Below are 23,283 nucleotides of genomic sequence, written 5' to 3' on the forward strand. Positions count from 1 at the left end.
GGTGGTGTTGCGGTAGCGTTGTCGCCTTACAGTAAGACGTCCTGTTCGATTCTCAGCTAAAGCGTCTTCTGTGTGGAGACATGCGTGAATGTGCATGCCTTCGTTGAAGGTTGTGCGTCAGGGCTGGCAACTCGGCATGTAAAAATCTACTGCCAATCATTAGTGGACCGGAGTTCCACTGTGGCGACCCCTAACTGGGAAAAGCTGAAAGACACAACATGTACATAGTTTTGTGTGTGATTAAGTTAATAGGTTTTAGGGAGTTATGGGGGGTGTATTTTTGTTTGAGGGTTTTCAGTAAAACAAAAAAATCTGAAAGATGTGACATAGGCTCAAATGGAGATGACAAGAAACAGTTGTATAAAAGATTAACCTACCAAATGGTGCATGCTTGTAACACAAAAGTTGAAACCAGACATTTAACAAAAAAGCTGTTAGATATAAATGGTGGGAATAATTATCCCTCAACAATATGATTCTTTCTATGTCTTTAAATGTTAATGGTCTCACAGATAAATACAAAAAAGAAAGAGCAGAGAAGTGTATTAAAAATGTAGAGTGCATTAGAGAAGAGAGAAAATTCTTCCGAAAGTATAGCTAGGGAGTGGGATAAAGTTAAAGTGGAATTTAAAAGTAATGCAGTGAATAAGTCACCTATGCTCAAGGAGACACATTTGGAAAGGACTGAACATGTGAATTTGATAAAGGTTTTCAGGATGGTTATTCAGCAGAATACCCGGGTCAAAGGAAGAGAGGAGTACTTATGTTAATTGCAAGAGGAAGTCCAATAATAATAGAAGAAGAAAATATAAAAGATAATAATGGAAGATTTGTAGTACTAAGGGGCTACTGGCAAGGGAGAATGATTACACTGACATGTATTTACATTCCACCAAAAACTGCTAGAATGGAGCTTAAGAAAATTCTGGGAGAAATAATCAGTTTTCAGTAAGGAATATTACTTGTAGGTGGGGAATGGAATTAGATTTCCAACAGTGAAGATATGCCTGGGGGTCCCAGAAGGAAAAATATAACAGAGGGTAGATTTTTGAAGAGATTTATGAAAATATTTGGCATGGAAAAAGTGAATTCAGTACAAGGAGTTTGTAGTGAATTTATATATTATTCCCCAAGATATAAAAACTGGGGTAGGCCAGACAGAAATTACATCTCTCAGGAACGTGCATTTAATTGAAGGTCCCGATACAAACCCAGTAAATATTTCAGATCTTGCACCAATAATAACTAAAATAAAAACACAGGGTTGTTTGTTCTTCTTTCAGCTTTTACCGGTTAGGGGTCGCCACAGCAGAACTCCGGTCCGCTAATGATTGGCAGTAGGTTTTTACAGTGCCGAGGTGCCAGCTCGACGCCAGACCTTCAACGAAGGCATGCCCATTCACGCATGTCTTTCGAACGCCACTCGACCACAGGGAGGACATGCAGACTCCACACAGAAGGCGCTCCAGCTTGAGACACTGGCGCTTTCCCACCTCTTTATTGTAAAGAGAGGAGTTTACGGAATGGGCAGTGGAAATTATTCAGGAGATATTAGAGAAGAGAGAAACTTCTGAAAGTATAGCTAGGGAGTGGGATAAAGTTAAAGTGGAATTTAAAAGTAATGCAGTGAATAAGTCACAGACGAACCACCATGGACATCCAAGAGACTCTTAACATCATTTATTAAAATGAACCCTCAATAAAAAGGAAATGTTTGTAACAAAATCCTTGTAGAAAAATACGTGAAGACACAAAAAGGTGCACCATATAGGAAGGATAAGCGCTTTCGGGTTTTCCCTTCCTCAGATCCTGTTACAACTAAAAAAAATGTATTCCAAGGACGGCTTGACCAGTCAAGACATTCACACAAACTGACACTTCCACTACAGCCCAAAGGCAAGACATCCTAACAGGAAACATGATGCATAAAATACACTCTCCCTGAAATCCAGTCAGTGGAATGACTTCAAGTACAAATTAAGGCATTGCTTCATTGAGTGTGCATTTACTTTGTAAGTAAACACTGCTCTAATAGAGCAGATACCAGTCCTCTTTCTTCAAAAGAAATAAAAAAATTAATGCAACACTTTGGTTTAAAACAGAAATGGTGAATAAATCGTAAAATAGTAAATTAGCACTCTTTTTCAATGAAGTAAGTCTTGTCACATAAAAAGGCAGTTTTTCACAGTACATGGGGTATAGCAGAACAGCCTAGACCAATCAGTGTTTACATGAGCCAACACCTCCAGCTCATATCAATAAGGTGCTTCTCTGCGGGGGGATAAAAAAAGGAGGTGGGGGAGCACACCTTTCCTTGGCTCAAAGCAAACTGATAAAAATAAGAGAGAAAGGGCACACTTTTCTTTAACTCAAATCAGTGACAAACTTTAAAGTGTTGGGTCTTTAAAATAGGTTTTAATGGTACCACACCATTAACTCCAGGTTCACATTCACCTCGTGGATTGATGATCCAGTGAATTTCAGCAACTTAAGTGTGATTCTGAACATCTGCTCCCCTTATGTTTTTAGAGATGAACTGTAACGCCATGAACTTGAAGGAGTGTGCAGGATACATTTTAACTTGTGCTAAAGCATTGTTTTTTTTCTGAATGGGCAGTGTCACGTATATGGCGAAGGATTCGTTCTTTGAACTGGCCCGCAGTATTCCCTATATAGAAGGTGTTATATTTTTGATAGTTAGCCACATGTACTAGATGCTTGCTATTGCAGTTAGCCACCACCTTTAAAGAAAATAACTGGCCAGAAAATGAATGGCAAAACAAGTTGGAAATATTGATATACTAACAAGCCTTACATCTTTCACATTTGACAGTCCCTTTTCTGACTTCAGTATGCTGAGATCTCCTAGTAGTTCCATCTTTGTAGCACAAAAGGCACTTGATATTCTTTTTATTTTTGAAGGTAAATCTGGGTACATCTCCAACTGTTGTTCTTAAACTTTGAACTCAAGTAAAAGCAAGCTGTCATGGTGGACATCCAGCATCAACAAACATTACAATAAATACAGAAAGTTGCTGTCCTTGGACACAAAGACAAAACACCAACAATGGAAAAGCATCCATTCTCCAAACTTGCTGTCCCCAGTACACTACCTCACACAACTCCTCCACCATATCTTTCTCTCACTTTCCGGCGACATCCACCCTAACCCCGGACCCAACTCCAGCACTCAGCTCGCAAACCACACCACTCAACCCCAAAAACCTAAGTCCATTCGCCTCACTACACTTAATGCACAAGGCCTTAGAAACAAAATCACTAACCTCATGCCTGGCTGTCCCATAACCACCCCTACATAACCGCCCTCTCTGAGACCTGGCTTAAATCTTGTATAAAAGATAACGAAATTCTCCCACCAGATTACCAAATCCTTCGCAATGACAGAGCTCACAAAAAAGCAGGTGGACTAGCTATTACCTACCCCTCCTCCCATACCTTAACTCCTTACACCAACCACATCCCAACCTTTGCCAACGCTGAAATTACAATAGGTCTATTAAAAAAACCAACCACAAGTCCATATGCATCGGTGCCATCTATATTCCCCCAGGCAATAACATCAAGACACTTGAAGACATCCTCTCCTGGTTTTCCTCCAACATCAAAAATGAAACCTATATCCTCGGTGATATGAACATTAACTGGGCCTCTATTAACTCTGAAACCCGTACCCTCACAATCAATCTATACATTTCTCCCAACTTTTAAACTCTTCAACCAGACCAAATAAAGATGGCACCTCCGGTACCATCATTGATTGGAGCTTAACAACTCATCCCAACCTTATCTCCAATGCTGGAATTCTACCAGACCCTGTCAGTGACCACTTAGCCTTCGCCAACCATGTCCCCTCTCCTGTACAAAAACAGCACCACTACACTCAAGCCCGCAACCTCTCATTTTTCAACCCTCTTTCTCAGAATGTCTAAAGCATACTGACTGGACCCCTCTTAAAACCCTTCCACTAGATAGTGCTGTATCTTATTTCAGTCATTCCTAACCCTTCTAAACCAGCAAGACCCCCTTAGGACCAAACCCATCAAAACTAATCCCTGCCCCTGGCTATCAAAAGAAACTAAACTTACTATGCACCAGTGAGACAAAAAATTGCAGCAATATCAAAAACAGAAAACCCCCAACTCCCTCCCAGAATTTAAGCAACTTCGGAACTCCCAAAAAAAAAAAACAATAACAAAAGACCACAAAGCCTACTACTTGAATCCATGCATTCATCCAATCCTAAAAAATTCTGGGACTCCATCTCCTCCATTCTCCACCCTGGTAATAAAGATAACCCCTGTCCAACCCCCAAACTCACCAACCTAGAAACAGCCACCCAATTCAACTCATTCTTCGTAGATTGTATTGCAAAACTATCCACCTCTTTCCCTCACTCCCCCTCCAACCCCATCCACTCCTGCCCCCCAACCATCCACCTCCCTCCTCCCCCTTCAGCCTAACACCCATCCCCACAAGTACAATAAAAAGACTTCTTCTCAAACTCAAACCCTGTCGCAACACACCTGACAATCTACCACCTACCTTCCACAAACTATCTGCATACAGCATAGCCTATCCCATCTCCAATAAATAGATCCATACAAGAATCCTACATATCATCTATCTGGCACCATGCTTACATCATCCCACTCCACAAAGGCAGGAAAAACACAGACACTACCAATTTCAGACCTATTGCTATACTTTATCCTCTTTCTGAAATACTAGAAAAAAAATATCCATGCGCAACTCGTGCCATACCTAACCCTAAACAATTTCCTCTCCCCTACTCAACACTGCTCCTGCCCCGGCCACAGTACCACATTTTCCCTCCTTTCCTTTCTTGAAACCATCAACCTAGCACACGACGCTGGCAAATTCGTATCTACATTGTTTCTCTTCATCTTCCACACCTTACTCTTATCCCAGCTCTCTACCCTACATCTTTCTCCCACCACCATAGCCTGGTTTTACAGCTACCTGTCCGAACGCCAACACGCTGTCCAATGGAAAGCATCAACCTCTCCCTTCCTACCTACACCCACCAGCGTATCCCAAGGTTCCGTTCTTGGTTCTCTACTCTTTAACATATTCATCAATAACTTCCACCACTCCATCCTCGAATCCTCACTCATCCAGTATGCAGATGAATCTATGAATCTACTATCATCTGCTCAGCCTCCTGCCCCTCCAAACTGCTATTAGAAAACCCAACTAGCCTTCTCCAACACAGAAACCTGGATGCAATCCAACCACCTGACCCTAAACACTAATAAAACTAAACTAATGATTTTTAATGCTTCCAGAAACTCCAATGTCGACAAAAACTCATTCTCCATACTTAGCCAGAATAACACCCCCCTGGAAATTGTTCCCTATACCATGTTTCTAGGCATCATCATTGATGAAGACCTAAAATTTGGCACCCACATTCACTCCTCAGTGATGAAAACTCATCAAATAATTGGTCTCCTCTACAGACACAACTGCTACCTCAGCCCCTCTATCTGGCAAACTCTTGCACCACCTTCCTTCTCCCTTCTCTTATGTATGGCGCTCCCATGTTCACCAGTTTCCAGCTTGGCCTACAATCCAAACTTGAATCCTATTACCACAAAATCAGCAAATGTGCAAGCAATGCAAAAAACTCATCCCATCACCGCCACACCCTCCACTCCCTCCACACCCTCCACTCCCGCCACTCCCTCCACTCCCTCCACACCCTCCACTCCCTCAAATGGCTCGAACTTCCCAGCTACCTGAGATATCTCCGACTTACCACTGCCCACATGCTCATCTTCAAAGCTGCAAACTGTCCATCTCTCGCTACATCCTTAAAACCCTACATACCTAACCACTCCCTCTGATCCGAAAACCCAAATCTCCTACAAGCCCTCACATCCTCCTAGCCAACTACTACTATCCTGCTTCATAGCTAAACAGTGGAACTCTCTTCCCTTCCTCCTACGCAATCTATCTAACCATAACAATTTCAAATCTCACCTGTTCTGTCATCGGTCTTCCAAATGGGAATGCCCTTGTCGCTCCCCAACTTAAGCAGCCCTTTAACCCTCTCTCTTTCTCATCTCCATGTATTCACCACTTGTATCCCGTACCCATACCGTGGGAAGATGTACTACTGTTTCAAGTACTGGAATGCTTATTTTTCAATCCTCAATGTATACCGAACTTACTGTGTTCAAAGACTATATGTTTTATATTTAATGTGCTGTATATTTCTTGATAATTATGGTTATCTTATGACATGTAAATTCTGTATCAATTTTTTTTCTTGGAGCTTTTCTTCCTCGAGCCTCCACTGAAAATGGGCTTTTCTTGGCCCAGTGGACTTCCCCGGTCATCAAACTGAAATAAATAAATCCTTCTCAGCCTCAGCAGGCAAATAAGACAACTTGCCGATTCCTGTAAGGGCTTCTTTGAAAAAAACTTAGCTAGCATAGCCAAGAATAACCATACGGCCTTTTACAGCTACGTACGTAGCCTAAATGATAGGACCAAGCATGTGCAGCACTAGTGACCAACAATATCACACACACACTGACCCCACACAGATAGCAAACCTGCTAGCGGATAGGTTTGGGAAAAATTTTACTCCCCTATCTCCTTCAAAACTATCACAAACCTTGTCGCAAACTTCCCCCACCCTACATATCTGAAGAACAGATTATCAAAGCCTTGTCCAAGACAAAAAAAATCACAGCCTCTATGGGATCAGACAGCATCCCAGGGTGTCTTCTAAACAGGCTAAAACATGAACTAGCATCACCATTAAGTACCCTTTTCAATCATAGTGTAACCACAGGATTTGTTCCTGTGGAATGGAGAACAGCAACAGTTATTCCCCTCCACAAAGATGGCCTAGCAACAGACCCAGGGAATTACAGACCCATAAGCCTGACTAGCCTCATCTGTAAGGTCATGGAACATAACATAGGTTCATAGGTAGGTACTAGGCTATCGGCCCAAGGGCCTACGTAAGCCTAGCCAACAAGATTCCCTGGCTTACGCCACCCAAGAAAGTTATTTTCCTGTGCCACTGTCAAACAGAGACACAGAAGTGATCCCCGGGGTGTATTTCCTATTTCCCATCCACTCATCAAGATTTTTTTTTGAAGAGTGCTAATGAAGAACTTTGCTTGACATAGATGTGTAGCCTGTTCCAGAGTATGGGAAGTCTCTGGGACAGGAATCTATCCATCCAGCATGTCCTGTTTATTGTGGTGATGAGGTTTAGGTCCCTAGAGCGTGTAGCTTGGAGGGATTGGGATTTCTTTAGGTGTAGCATGTCCAACAGCTCTGGGTTTGACATGGCTTTATATGTTAGGCAGAGATCACCTCGGAGTAGGCGATATGCTACAAAGTAAAGCTGGAGTTTTTTGAGGCGGTCAGTAAAGGGCATTTGTTTGAGGCCAGTAATCCTCTTTGTGAGGTACTTCTTTGGCCTTTCCAGCTGCTGCAGATGTCTTGTGAGGTACATTCCAAAAGGGGCATTGTACTCTATAATGGGTCTAACGAGTGTCGATTAGAGGGGAACAATGACCTCTTTTTTCCTGGATGAGAACCCTTTTATGATGTGTGCCACGTAGGACTTCCTGACTACTGTGGCGATGTGACTATCAAAGGAGAGACTACTGTCCACCTGGGTCCAAGGTCTCTTATCACACATTCGGTGTTAAGTAGATTGCTGCCTATGTAGTAGTTCATGGGTGCAGAGTTTTTACCAAAGGGGATGACACTGCACTTTTTGGCATTGAGCTTGAGGCCATGGCTCTGACACCCGGCATCTGTCTCAGCGAGGCCCTTCTGTAGGATGCCCATGTCTGAGGGATATCATTATGGGCCTTGCCTGTTAAATCTGGTGGATTTTTTCAAAAATGTGACCAGGGCCATTGATGAGGGCAAATCTGTGCACCCAGCATACCTTGACTTGGCAAAGGCTTTCAACACAATCCCGCATTCGGGCATTACCAATAAACTTAGCAAGCTGAATGTAAACCCCTTCGTTGTAAGATGAGTTGTTAACTGGCTGACAAACCAGACACACACTATCAAAGTGGGCGACTCCACATTAACCTGTTTATGGATGTGCAGGAAGTTCATTAGGTTTCGATCCGAGATTGCTCTGTAAGCCAGGCATAAGTCTCTCTTAAGAAGTCTATATGATACAGATGCAGACCTGTTACCAGCAGTGGTGCCACAGGGGTCAGTGCTGGGCCCGCTACTGTTTGGTATATACTTCTCAGAAATTCAGGTGAAAACAAAGGGGTTGTGGCTGACCAAGTTTTCAGACGACTGCAAATTGGATGCAATTATTGAATCCCCAAATGTTGTCACTATACTCCAGGAGGGTCGTATGTAGACCAACGACTGGTGTCTTAGTCACGGTCTCAAACTGAATGCAAAGAAATGTATCATCATTCCCTTCAGCACAAACAGTGTCCCTTCACACTATCAAATCAACAATATCCTAAATACCCATGAAGTGGTAAGGAACTTGGGATCACAAGTTGACCGTGACCTTAACTTCAATCACCATGTGTCTATTGTAAGGAAGGCTTTTTATGTAGCATACTTGATTATTAAAGGCATTGCCTCAAGAGCAAAGGCGGTTGTAAACCCTCAGTACTCTGCACTAATCTGGACCATGACTGAGTTTAATGTCTCGTTCAGCATCTACCATACAAAGAACCTGCAGCAACTGGAGAGACCTCAGAGGTTTATAACAAAGAACATCAAGGGACTCCAGCACGTGCCTTACACAGACCACTCTGTATCATATGGACTTCTTAAGGGAGACTTATGCCTGGCTTACAGAGCAATCTCAGACCCAAACCTAATGGACTTGCTGCACATCCATAAATCAGACAGGACTAGGGCCACCCATTCCAGGGACCTAAATATGGCCTGTGACTTATATAGGACATTCTGGAGGGACAGATATATTTCCCAACAACTGCTTCATCTTTGGAATAGGCTACCTAGTCATGTGAAGCATAGCACCTCCATGACACTGTTCAAAAGGAACCTGGATGAGTGGATGGGGCACTGTAAATTCTTACCAGGTATAGCACACACAACCCTCCTGGTCATGGGCAGCCATTACTAAATGCAGTCTTGGGTATTAACTAACATTTCTGTGGTTTTACATTGGGATGAAATGAGAGGGCTTGAAATGACGTCTCTGTTGATAGTCTAGCAATCTCCTATGATCCATATAGTAATGGATCAGAAGTAAGTTTAAGGACAGTGCTATCCCAAGACATTCCTGTGTGCTGTATCAGCATGTTGTGCAATGCAGAAAGATGCTGTACTCTTGAAAGAGAATGTCGAGCAAAAGTGGGTCTTCAGTGCTGGGAAATACAGGTTAATGGGCAAGTATTTTACCTCAGTAACTGAGCAGGTCTTCAGTGCCTGGAAATACAGGTTAATGGGCAAGGGTTTTACCTCAGTAACTGAGCAGGTCTTCAGTGCCTGGAAATACAGGTTAGTGGGCAGGAGTTTTACCTCCTTAACTGAGCAGGTCTTCAGTGCCTGGAAATGCAGGTTAGTGGGCAAGAGTTTTACCTCTGTAACTGAGCAGGTCCTCAGTGCCTGGAAATAACAGGTTAATGGGCAGGAGTTTTACCTCAGTAACTGAGCAAGTCTTCAGTGCCTGGAAATACAGGTTAATGGGCAGGAGTTTTACCTCAGTAACTGAGCATGCCCCTCTGCAGTGCCTAAATAAGCAGCAGACAGACGAGGATGGTAAGTTCTGCCATTGAGTACTGTCCCAGTTTACAGTGACTGTTATCTGGACTAGCCATCCAGAATATCCATTGGTTTATCCATTTCCAACATCCAGTCGTATCAAGCCCAGAACCCATCATTTTATGGGAGGTGGGACTTGTAATGTGTAGCTTTGCTAAAATATGTATGTGCTTTTAAGTATGTCTTGTGAATGGGAAGTTCTGACATGTTCATTGGGAATTTACCTGTATTAGCTCAATATCAAGACAGTAATTGACAGTTATTGTGGTATATATGGAGGAAGCTTGCAAGCAGACAACAGGAAGCTAGTTCCTTAGATGGACTATCATTAGAGAGGTAAGCAAGATATTGTCTGTACCTCATTTTTAAATAACATCAAAAGCCATATGAACACTGAGGTTAGACACTGTGTTAACAGTAAATTGTATTTCATGTAGTCAGAAGACACACTTGTTTTAAGTAGCATTTGTGAGAATTACAGGTAGATAGGCAGCTGAAATTTTTACAGCTTACAAAACTAGGTTGTTGAGTAAAATAGATGGAAATTAGGAGGTAACTAGTTCCATTCTATTAGTACAGTAAGGCAGAGTCCCTTAACTAACTTTTTATATGTTCAGAGTAATTTCAGTTAATATTTAGGTTTGTATGTGTGCTACAGAGTAAGAATTGGTGAAATGACCATACCTTTCTTCTTAAAACAAGAAATCTGGACAAAGCCATAAATAAAAGTGGGACAAAGGTCCAAAATAGGGACAATTTTTATATATTGCTGTTACAAACTTAGAAAGTTGATAGAATAACAGGTTTTGCATTAGCATGAATTTTTTTGAAGGGTAGGAAGTCTGAAACTCAAAATATCTGTCATTATTTTTTAACTTCAATCTTTAATGATCTGCCATTAATTTGCAAGAAAACAACCATTTTATGAAAAATGGACCAAAATATGAGACAAAAATCTGGACATTCTGCGAAAATCTGTACAGTGGAGAGGTATAAACACACACAGGCAGTAGACATACCCAGTCCTGATATTTGAAAAAGCTGTAGTTAGCAGGCTTGTTATCTAGGATATTAACAATCCAAAGTACATTATGTAGCAAATGAATATTTATATGTAAAGTGTACAGCTACTACATCTTACTGTGTTCTGTTTTCAGGTCCCGTTTAGCAAAAGAAACAGAGGGTGTTCCAGACTTAAATGCATTAAATTCCCAGAGGATCACTTTGATGAACTCCAACAACCCAAAGTTTATCTTGAGGAACTACATCGCCCAGAATGCCATTGAAGTAGCAGAGAATGGAGATTTTTCAGAGGTATTATAATTTGTGTTGTAAGAAAAGAGAAAAGGCAAAGTATTTACTAATGTTCAGTGTACCTCATCCCTAAAGAATGATGCTCCAAACTATTTTTGTTTTTGTTTTTAGTTGACTTTACATGTGCTTTCTTCTCTCAGTATCTTTTTTTAATAGTGTTGTTGAATTATCACTTAAGACGTAGGCAAACATACATTTATATAAAAGAAAACAAACCATGTTAACATATTCACATTTACAGACATTATACATTACATACATGCCTTTATACAATTATCATCAATCCAACATTACATAAATTGATCAAGACCCCTCTTCAGTTAAACATCCCTCCTCCAAACTACATACTCCTAAGTGCCTCATTTTATCATATTCCAGAAATATAGATATTGATGAACCAGTTCATGTGGGGGTATATAGTTTACAGCCTAAAAGGCTTGAAACTGTCTCAGGATGTTCCACAACACTGAAATGTTCTTTTCTAGGTTTATCAAGTAGAAAATATCATCTGCAAATAAAGCCAACTTTTCTTGATTACCATGCCAATTACATGCTCAAATTTCTGAATCTCTTATTGTCTTTGCTAACGGTTCCAAATGTAACACAAATAACAAAGGGGAAAGAGGAGACCTCTGCCTTGTTCCAGACTTTAAGCAGAACTTATAAGAAAGGAATATCCCCCCACAAGCGCTTTATCACCTCCGATCCCTCATATATTCTCCTAATTAACCTTATTATTTTGTCAGGAAATGGAAATGCTTCCATTGCCCTACTCTCAAAATAGTCTGCTCTGTTAAATGCTTCCTCTGCATCAAGACCCACTCCCCTCTGGATCATCATTGTTCTGTTAATATTATCAAATGTTTGCCTCCCCTCCACAAAACCACACTGATCCATATCTATCAATTTTGGCATCACTTTTGCCATTCTTTTAGCGATTATAGACATGAACACTTTATAATCATGGTTTAGTATTGAAATGGGCCTGTATGAAATTGGATCTGATGGATATTTACCCTCTTTAGGTATTACAGCTACCACTGCTTTCTTCCAGGATGTTGGTACTTCTCCTCCTCTTAAAATACTGTTGAAACCTTCCAGATCTTTATCAGTTTTTCCCTCCTAGTTTCCAGACTTCCACAGGAATTCCATCTATTCCTGGCGACTTTCCTGTACATTACTTATACATCACCATTTTTATCTCATCTCCTCCTATTCTAACTGCTAGTAATTGAGCCTCCTGTGCCTCTAACCTTGGCATATTTAATTCTTCCACAAACATTTCCATTTGTACCTTTTTCTGAATTCCATGTCTCTGCTTTATACAGATTTTCATAAAATTTCTAAAATATTTCTAATATCTCTACAGGACCTCTAGTTATTTTCCTTTTATAGGCTCCTTTAGCTGGACAACAACTCTTTCTACTTTCAGTTGCCTGAACCATTATGATAAAAGATGTTGTGCTCTGCAGTAATTATCAAAAAACAGTGCTTAACAGATGTCTTTCTAAATTCATGCATAACATGGAGGTGTAAACCCCTTATTTTCTCTTTAGCGCACTGCAGTTTTGCCTCTTCTTGTTCTGTGAGATTCCCTCTATTCTGCAATACTTTAATCTTTGTCATTTCCTCTAATTAATTCTTGTTACTTCTTATCTATGTCTTTTTCTTTTATTTCTACCCTATTTTTAAATTCCACTTTCATTTTATTCCACTCCGTAACTATATTTTCTGAAAATAAATTTCTCCCTTCCCTGATAACTTGGGAATAATTGCCCCTACCCATTCCTTAAATTCCTCTCTGTTTAACAGATGCAGAGGGAAATGCCAGTGTCTCATTTTTATTTCATTACCCCACATTTTTATATTAGTTATTTTTGGTTCATGATCTGAAATAGTTATTGTATGTCTATCTAAACTTTCAGTTAAATGCACATGCTCCTGTGAAAATAATTTCTGTCTAGCCTAGCCCAACCCAGTTTTTGTACCTTGTAAATATGTAAAATTATAATATTATATATATATATATATATATATATATATATTAAATATGATATTAAAATTTGTAAATATGTAAATTCTGTCCAAGCTCCTACTACTGAATTTGCATCTTTCATACCAACTATTTTTATAAATGTCTTCAAACATCTACCCTCTTTTGTTATGTTTTCCATTCTAGACCCCAGATACAAGCCTCACTGTTGCAAATTACAGTCACCACCTATAGGTAATATTCCTTGCTGAAAGCTGATTATTTCCCCTAGAATTTTCTTAAGCTCAATTATAGTAGTTTTAGTTAGAATATAAGTACAGGTCAGCGTAATCCTCCTCCCTTCCCAGTAGCCCCTTGCTACTTCAAGTCTACTGCTATCTTTTTTTGTCTTCTATCACTATTGGATCTCCTCTAGCAATTAATATATGTACTCCCCTTTTACTTTGTCCCAGATATTCTGCGAATAATCATCCTGAAATACTTTCCTTATCAAATTCACATACTCCGTTCTTTCCAAATGTGTCTTCATTAGCATAGCTATTTGCACTATGTATTTTCTAATTTAGTTCACTTCTCTTTCTTTTTTATATATACCTGTGAGACCATTCACATTAAAAGATAATATAGATAGTGTTGCCATTAGGACAATAGCTTATTATTCCCTCCTACTTTTTTAATTATCTGTTTTTTGTTACATGCAAACACTGTTTGGCAGGTTGATCTTTTATACAGTTGTTTCTTGTCATGTCCATTTGAACATGTGTCACATCTTACAAAACATTTTATTTTAATGAAAATCCTCAAACACCAACAAAAAACAAACACCCACATAACCTATTAACACAAAACTATGTACATTTTCAAGTAATGAAGTTTAACCCTCCTAATAGGAACACTTGTCCTGGATTGACAGCTACACTCACAGGCTTTACTTGACCTGTAATGAAGGGTATCCATGCTAAGACACGAGGCACATCCTGTGGTTCTACTTTAAGTGCTGTCTGTTTTTGTCTTATCTTTATTCCGCTCCCAAATGTAGAAAACTTGAATGCTTTCAGCAGAACATATTATCTTTTAGCCATTGAGATAAAAAGTGCCCTTATTAGCTTGGCTCCATAGAACCAGATACACAGTTGCCTTCAGATACAAGCTTCTCGTGTGACACTGTAAACATTTATTTGCTAAAGGAAAACTTTTGATTACATTCAGTATTCTTTTATTTACTTGCTTTAACTTATAACTTGTTAGAGCAAGCCAAGGGCCTTAATCCAGTCATTCCCCTATGCAAAGGTTCATAGGTAGGTACTAGGCTATTGGCCCTAGGGCCTATATAAGCCTAGCCAAAAAGGTACCCTGGCTTTTGCCACCCAAGAAAATTATTTTCCTGTGCCCCTGTCGAGCAGAGCACCAGAGGTGATCCCTGGGGTGAATTTCCTATTTCCCATCCAATCGTCAAGATTTTTCTTGAAGAGTGCTAATGATGAGCTTTGTTTGATATAGATAGGTAGTTTGTTCCAGAGTATGGGAAGACTCTGGGGCATGAATCTATCCTTCCAGCATGTTCTGTTTATTGTGGTGACAAGGTTTAGGTCCCTAGAGCGTGTAGCTCGGAGGGATTGGGATTTCTTTAAGTGGAGCATGTCCAACAGCTCTGGGTTTGACATAGCTTTGTATGTTAGGCAGAGATTGCCTCTGAGTAGGCGATATGCTATGGAGTAAAGCTGGAGTTTTTTGAGACTGTCTGTGTAGGGCATCTGTTTGAGACCAGTCATCCTCTTTGTGAAGTATTCCTGCGGCCTTTCCAGTTGTTGCAGATGTCTTGTAAGGTACATACCAAAAAGGGCGCTGTACTCTATAGTGGGTCAAATGAGTGACTATTAGAGGGGAATAATGACCTTTTTTTCATGGATGAGAAACCTTTTGTGATGAGGTGTGCCATGTAGAAGGATTTCCTGACTACTGTGGTGATGTGATTATCAAAGGAGAGACTACTGTCCACCTGTGTCCCAAGGTCTCTTATCACAATTTTGGTGTTAAGTAGACTATCACCTATGTGGTAGCTCATGAGTGCAGAGTTTGTACCAAAGGGGATGACAGTGCACTTGTTGGCATTGAGCTTGAGGACATGGCTTTGACACCAGGCATCTGTCTCAATGAGGCCCTTATGTAGGATGTCCACATCGTTAGGAGTTTCGATTATGGCTCATAGTTTGCAGTCATCTGCGGACTTCATTAGCCAAAGACCTTCTGTGTCAACCTGTACTTTAGAAAAGTAGATACAAAACAGGAGAGGACCCAGGACTGAACCCTGTGGTACTTCACTTGTCACTGGTCTGAAGTCAGATTTGGGATCTGCTACTTCCACAGTGTGGGTTCTGTCAGTGAGCCAGTTGGCAACCCATCTTGTGGCATAGGGATTTATACCCAGTTTAGTGAGTTTGTCTATAATTCCAGAGTGGGGGATGGTGTCAAAAGCCTTGGCAAGATCTAGATAGGCTGTGTGAACCACGTTACCCTTGTCTACAGCTTTGGTGCCTGCTTCAAAGAAGTCTGTCAGGTTTAGGAGACATGATCTGCCTTTTACAAACCTGAACTGGGTGGGGTCCAGAGTTTGGAGATCACCAATGTCTTTGTTTATAAGTTCCATGATGATACGTTCCATGGCCTTGCAGACCAGGCTCGTTAGGCTAATGGGGCGGTAGTTCCCAGGGTCCATGGTGGCTCCCCCTTTGTGGAGTGTGATAACAGTTGCTGTCCACCATTCAGTGGGCATAAAGCCTGAGGTGAGGCTATGATTAAACATGGTGCTCAGGTGGGGTGCCAGTTCATTCTGTAGTTTGAGTAGAAAACAGCCTGGGATGTTGTCAGGTCCCATGGATGCTGTGCTCCTGGCTTCGGAGAGTGTGGTTTTTACCTGTGCAGCCGTGATTACAAGAACTTTGCATTTTTCTGGTATAGAGATGGGCCCTTTAGGGGGTGAGAGAGGGGTAAAGTTAGTACTGAACCTATCTGCCAGGATGTTGGCAATATCAGTTGGGTCTGTATATTTAGTGCCATTGTGCTGTAACTCAGAGCAGATCTGAGTGTTGCCATTGATATTCTTGACATAGCTATAGAATGCTTTGTGGTTGTCTTTAGAATCAGTGGCAATTTTGTTTTCGTCACTAGCTTTGGAGGACTTTGAGGGATCTCAGCTTCTTACTGAGGCTGACCAAGGAGTTCATCCAGTCATGGGATTTTTACTCTTTTTTGCAACAGTTTCTTTCTTCTGTTGTAGAGTTTGTTTATGGCAGGGGACCACCAGATTGGCGTCCTTTTTGTGGAGGAAAGCATCTTGGTTCTGTTAGGGATAGCACGATCTTATAAAGTGCATTTGTATAGGATTCAGCAGTCGTACCTCTATGCATGGGTGTCGTGAAGTTGGCCACTTTTGTCTTAAGAAGCGTGAAGTTGGCTTTGGAGAAATTCTTTATGGTGGTTTCCCTAATGGGGGGTAGGGGCGGGATGTGAATGTCTAGGATGATTAGCTTGTGGTCGGATCTGACCAACGAGGAATTGACCTGTGGTGTGGAACACCGGTCGCCCATGTTGGTAATGACCAGGTCTAGGATATTGCTGCCCCTGTTGGGGGGTGTGGATAAGTTGATCCAAGGCATTGGAATTTATGAATTCCAGAAAACGTTGAGGAAAAGAGTTGGTACATGAGTAGTTTTCCCAGTTAATGGTGGGGTAGTTGAAATCGCCCATTATGAGGGTGTTGGGTTGTACCATAATATTTTCCAGTGTAATGAAAAAATGAGGAGTGGGACTCCTGGGGCATGGTGGAGGCTGTATAGCAAGTTACAATTTGGATTGCGGTCTTGCCCCAAGTTAGTTGCACTTGGATAATCTCGGATGCTTTATGCTGTGCAACTAGCCTGGAGGTGTGGATATCTTTAATGAATATGGACATGCCTCCGCCTTTAGTGTTTCAGTCCAGGTTAGATGGCCAAAAGGTGTGGTATGAATTATAGCCTGGTAATGCAGGGGTGCTCTCTGGAGCCTTGAACCAGGTCTCTGTCACTGCGCAGATGTTGATGTTCTCCATTTTAAGGAGTGCCTCAAGTGAATGCATTTTGAGGTTTAGACTTCTAGCATTGAGCATCATTACCCTCAGATTTTCCTTGCTTGTACCTGTTACGGTGGTGAATTTGTCATTTCAACCTTGCCTAAAAAAGGCACTATAGGGGTGGCAGGAGCCTTAGCCAGTATCTGGAATCCCAAGGGCGACAGGTGCAGACCATCTCTGGCAAAGTATTGTGGTTTGTTGATCATGTCATCCCAGGCAGACAGATACTGGATCCCCTTAGAATGACACCAGAATCTTAGGCAATTGTTGTAGTCAATCATTTTGTCCTTGTACTGTGGTATCTTTCTGGGTGATGGCAGGATGCTACTCAGGGCTAGGGTCATATCTGCCTGAACTACAAGATCGGACAGCTCCTCCATGTCTCTTTTCATGTAGTCCAGGGAGGTACGTCACAGGTCATTCACACCAACATGGACAATGACAGAGTCATATTTATACTTGTTGTGGAGTGACCTAAGTGTGTGGGTTGTGTGGCAGATCCTGGCACCCGACAGGCAGTTGACAGTAACTTTCTCCTTGTTTAGCCTGGTGAGTGGAACATCAGTGTGCCTGTCTATAGAGTCACCTATGACTAGAGTGTTGGGTACATTGTTATGCCTTATGGGCTGTGGTTGAGTGGCACACTGAGTTTGTGGGTTGTGTGTCATTTGGGTTGTGTTGAGGGGGTGGAGGTTGCTTGTGTTTCTGCTTTGGAGGTCTCTGTTGCTTGAGCAGAATTTTATTGAGAGCCTCCGCGAATGTAGGTGTGTGTTTTGTGTTTCTATGTGTCTGTTTTGGTGGTGTAGGTTTTGAGGGACAATGTGATGAGTGTGGTGTGGTGCAAGTGTTTACCTTCTCCTCTTGACTTTCTAGTACAGTCTTGGGTGAAGAGTGCTTTGCTTCCAGTTTGGCTATATAAGTGCATCTCTCACAGGTTGTAGTGTTGGGTGGTAGGAGGAGAGGGTTGTCTGTGTACATGAGACAATTGCTGCATTGCCCCAAGATGCCCAGATTCATCAGGTAGACAGGAGAAAACACCGGGAACTGACCCTTAGACATGCTTGGATAGGTGCTTATTTATTAAGTACTAAAAACTATTTTCCTTTAGACAAGTGAGGAAAGTTGAGTGCTGTAGTAATTTGTAGCTTATTTAGTGCTTATAAGTTCTGAACAAGTGCTGAGCTCAAAGAAACAGATTTGAGTGCTAAAACTAAAAAAACTGGCTAGACTTTATAGCACCAGGAATAGTTTTACCCTAGCTAAGTGGCGATGCATAAAGTGTATATATATATATATATATATATATATATATATATATATATATATAAAACAGTAGTAATTGAGCAAACTGATTTAAACAAATTAACCAATTAACCAATAAAAAGCTAAAAACTGAGCCCTGTTCCAGCAGTCTTCAATTAGACAAGTTCTAACTGCACACTCCTGCCACTAGGGTGCAGAGGAAACTTCTCCAAAAAAAGATGCTCTGGATTAGTGCTGAAGTTATACAACCAAAGCTAGATTCAGCAGATCTGAATTTAGTCTATGCTACAGCAAACAAGGCATACCAATTTCAGAAAGAAACAATTCAAATAAGCAGGCACAATAAGCCTTTAACCAGAGACTCCCAGCTCAGAAGGGCAGAATCTACCCTTTCCTCCCACAAGAGTGCAGACCACTCATTCTTAATGTAAAATAACTGGCCCGAAGCCCAAGTGTTTAAACCAGAACTAATACACTTTTAGAATAACAGACACTAAGCCTTCAATCAGCAACTCCCAACTTAGAAGGATGCACGCTACCTGTCCTGCCACAACAGTGCAGACCACAAGCCTTCTTAATGTAAAACAACTGGTCTGAAGCCCAAGTGCGTCAAGCAAAGGCTTAGAATAACAGTTACAATTTAATCAGGCTACTAACAAGCAGTAATAAATGCAGCAAAATAAATGCAGTTAAGTACTTTTAAGAGCAAGCAGCAAAATAAAGTAATAAAGTAGGAAGAAACACAAATACAGTAAAATCAGATGAATAAAGTGCATTTTTTTATATAACAATAGAAAACAAGCACACTGATTTAAACAAATTACCCATTTAACCAGTAAAAAAGCTTAAAACTGAGCCCTGTTCCAACAGTCTTCAATCAGACACGTTCTAACTGACACTCCTGCCACTAGGGTGCAGGGAAACCTTCTCCAAAAAAGATCGCCTGGATTAGTGCTTAAGTTATACAAACAAAGACAGATTCAGGATGTCTGAATCTAGTCTATGCTACAGCAAACAAGGCGCACCAATTTCAGAAAGAAACAGTTCAAATAAGCAGGCACAATAAGCCTTTAACCAGAAATTCCCAGCTCAGAAGGGCAGAATCTAACCTCTCCTCCCATAAGAGTGCAGATCACAAACCTTCTTAATGAAAAATAACTGGCCTGAAGCCCAAGTGCTGTAACCAGAACTAATACACTTTTAGAATAACAGACACTGAGCTTTCAGTCAGCAATTCCCAACTTAGAAGGATGTAAGCTACCTGTCCTAACACAACCGTGCAGACAACAAACCCTCTTAATGTAAAACAACTGGTCTGGAGCTCATGTGCTTAAACCAAAAGGCTTAGAATAACAGTTACAATTTAATCAGGCTACTACCAGGCTGTAATAAATGGAGCAGAATAAATGCAACTGAGTACTTTTAAGAAGATGCATAAGCAAAATAAAGTGCATTTTTGTAGGTAAAGTGCAAGGACAGAGGAGGAAGAAGGAGCAGAAAAAAAAATAAGAAAAATTCAAGATTAAGAGCCTAAGTGGGTTGGCCTTCTCAGATGTTCTCTGTATTAAGTAGAGTGAACACCAGACTGGGAGGGGTGTCCCAGATCAAATTTACAGTGGGGGCGGGCAACTGCAAAGCCACCAACTATAACACCACCACAAGAATAGGGTATGGTTGGGGGAGGGGAAAACCAGTTTCAGGACAGATGAGAAACAGAAAACAATGCCAGAAAATATATAAAACAATTCAGTCAGGCAAAATTAAGACAATGCAGAACTCTGAAAGGTTAAAATACCAAGAAATATACTTCTCAATCAGCAGTATATTTCCAGATTGTTTGAGAATCACACACCAGCCAGACACCAAGAGTTTCCAACAGTGTATGCAGGAATTTACAAACAGAAACTATTTTTAAATCGGCAAGCCTTGAAGCAGTCAGATAACACAAAAACTGTTAGACCAGTTTTATAAACTCCACCTCAGAAATAGGGGGTAATCAATTTCAGGACAGATGAGAAACAAAAACAATGCCAGAAAATATATAAAACAATTCAGTCAGGTAAGAAAAAGCATAGCAGCTTTACTTACATTGTGTCCTTTTGTCCTGGTTATGTTCTCTTTCTACATTGCATTGCCTACATTTCTTAAAACTGAATAAGAAGAAAGAAGAGAAAAAGAGGGCACATGTTTACTTTAGTATCCCTATAAAAACACAAAAATAACTGAAAAAGCTTTACTATATAATATGCAGTAAAGTCATATTGTTAAGAACAAAACCGTTTTACTTCTAGTCTTTCCTTCTTGGGCGGCACAGTGGTGCAGTGGTTAATGTTGTCGCCTCACAGCAAGAGGTTCTCCAGTTCGATTCTCGGCTGGGGTGCCTTCTGTGTGGAGTTTGCATGTTCTCCCTGTGTTCGCGTGGGTTTCCTCCGGGTACTCCGGTTTCCTCCCACATTCCAAAGACATGCATCTGGAGCGTTTCTCCCCGGGCCTCCGCTGAAAACAGGCTCTGTGGAACCTAGTTGGACATTCCCGGTCAACAAATGTTAAATAAAATAAAATAAAATAAATTCTTCTTCACTTCTCCTTAATTTTCAACCAAACATTAATGACATGAAGTGGGCATATGCTTTGGAGTCCCCTACAAGTTATTTCCAGGATCTGTTTTCTTTTCATTCTTCCTCACTGATGAGTTACGGATCAGACTCTGCCACATCCTTACAGACTTGGATCCGAATCCCGAGCTCCTCCCTCTATCCATAATGCTCTATATTAACCACCTACTCCTCAGATATCATTTGCCACCATTGCAACAGGATGTAGTTCTCCAGAATCTTGAGCTAAAGAGAAAGTTGTGGGTGATTTATTTTTCTATTTTTTGCTTAATGCTTACTGTAGTTTAAAATCTTAATACTTAATACTTTCCTCTTCCTCCCTCTAAGTCTTCCAGTTTTTTTGCAGGCATCATGGTTGAATTTTTTCCCTTCAACTCCATGCTGTGTTTTTCTTGTGCCAGTTGGCACTTTCTTCTCTGTTTAGTTAAAGCTTTCTACAGTGCTCTATAGAGAAAATAAAATTTCGCTTTGAACTTTTGGGTTACTATGTGCTTGACTGGTTCTACAGTTACAGTGAACGCTCTTTCTTCTTTAGTAGAATGTCAAACAAGCTCACTGGATTCAAGAGATGCACTTCTAAAGGGCATAAAATCGCAAATTCATATGCCCACAAGAATTGCATCTACCTGGGAACGGAACACCTTAAGTCCCAGTGTGAAATTTGTGTTTCTTTCAACCCTTGAGCCCTTTCTGACTGGCAGAGTAAACTTATCTTGAAAGGGTTGCTTCCAGCTTCATCTCAAAACCCCTCCGGAGCAACAACTGCAAGGAAACCAGAAAGTGAGCCCTCTCCATTCTTCACAAAACTTCGGCTCCATCTCCTTCGGATCCAAAGTGTGCCACCTCCTGTTCGGATCCATTGGCTCCCTCAGATGTGATGGAGGTTATCTCAGTCAGTGGTTCTCTTCCTCCAATGACTCTGAAGTCGGATCCTAGGCCCTTGAATTTGACAGTCAGGAGCAGATCTCTTAGCTTCGTTCTGAAGCAATGTTTCACCTGCCGTACCCTCCAAATTGCTTCAAACTCCAACCCCACATTCCAGACCTGTTTTTCAGCTTCTTTCAGATCCTGTAGGTGCTTGACAGAGGCTGATATGGACAGGATGCCGCAGAAATTCCTCAGGGCTCAGATCCAGATTGGGGGGGGTCTTGCCAGCTCCGTCCCCTGCTGGAGCCATAAGTGCCCCTGCTCAGCCAAGCACTGAGCCCATCATTCCTACTCCTTTAGGTCAGCCTACCCTAGGAAGCCTCTACACTCATTCCGTACAGGGTTTTACACAGTCTTCTGATACTGCCCCCAAACACCCTACAGAGGGGGCACCTCAAAGAAGACTTGCAAGATGAGGCACATAGACTCCCAGATAGAGTCTCTCACTGAAGACACCGACTTCGATGAGGGAGAGCCATCCCCTCAATCACCACCTGATGACATGTCCTTTGCAGACATCCTGGATATCCTAAAACAGAAAGATGGTTGGTCTTCCCAACCTCCTCCTTCTGAGGAGTCAGTGTTTTTGGAGGCTTTTGAGGCAGGCCCATCTACATCTTAGGTGACTCCCGTGGCGGACAAATATGTTGACCTAGTTTCTTGCCGGGCCTGGAAGGAACCGGATATCGTCGAGCTCATCTCCAATAGTCAAGGTATGTTTCTAGTTCCCCCAGCAGACAGAGTGCATTGGAACAAAGGCATCCCTCTTGATGCCACTGTTGTGGCAGCAGCTATTAAGAAGGAGCTAGCTGAGCAGAGCTTCTCTGTCCACCCACCAAACAGGGAGTCCAGGTTGATGAACAGATTTGGAAAGTGAATCTACGCCTTAGCCACTTTCATGCTGAGATTGTTAAATTATTTGGCACACTTTACCTGCTTACAAAGAGATTTGATCAAGGAGCTCTCAAACTCTCTTGCAGAGACCATGTTGGCGGAGGACCTCAAGAAGGTCTCTCCCCAAATGGCTACTCTATCACCTATTGCTAATTCTTCGATGAGGTTGATCTCCCATACAGCATAAGGTTCAGGTATAGCTATATAATTTATATAAGAAACATGCCTGGATGAAGCTGTGCAACTTTGCAGAACCTTTTAAGGCATCCTTTTTTAATCCCCCTTCAATGGATCCTCTCTGTTTGGACCTTCGGTGAAAAATACGCTTATCCACAGTGAACAGGAAGGAAAGTCCCTGTCTGCCATGGGAATTAAGTTTT

General features: G+C 41.4%; 1 protein-coding gene across 1 annotated transcript in view; it reads left to right on the plus strand.

Moving 5' to 3' along the window:
* Window positions 1-23,283, plus strand: part of SELENOO (selenoprotein O) — an 857,804-nt gene that overhangs the window by 792,583 nt on the left and 41,938 nt on the right. The window contains exon 8 of the mRNA XM_044088791.1: window positions 10,947-11,103. Within this exon, the coding sequence (XP_043944726.1) occupies window positions 10,947-11,103 (157 nt within the window). The remainder of the gene's footprint in view (window positions 1-10,946; window positions 11,104-23,283) is intronic.

Source organism: Protopterus annectens, chromosome 11.part0, assembly GCF_019279795.1.
Source record: "Protopterus annectens isolate FY-2018-M chromosome 11.part0, PAN1.0, whole genome shotgun sequence".
In the NCBI taxonomy this organism is placed as follows: Eukaryota; Metazoa; Chordata; order Ceratodontiformes; family Protopteridae; genus Protopterus; species Protopterus annectens.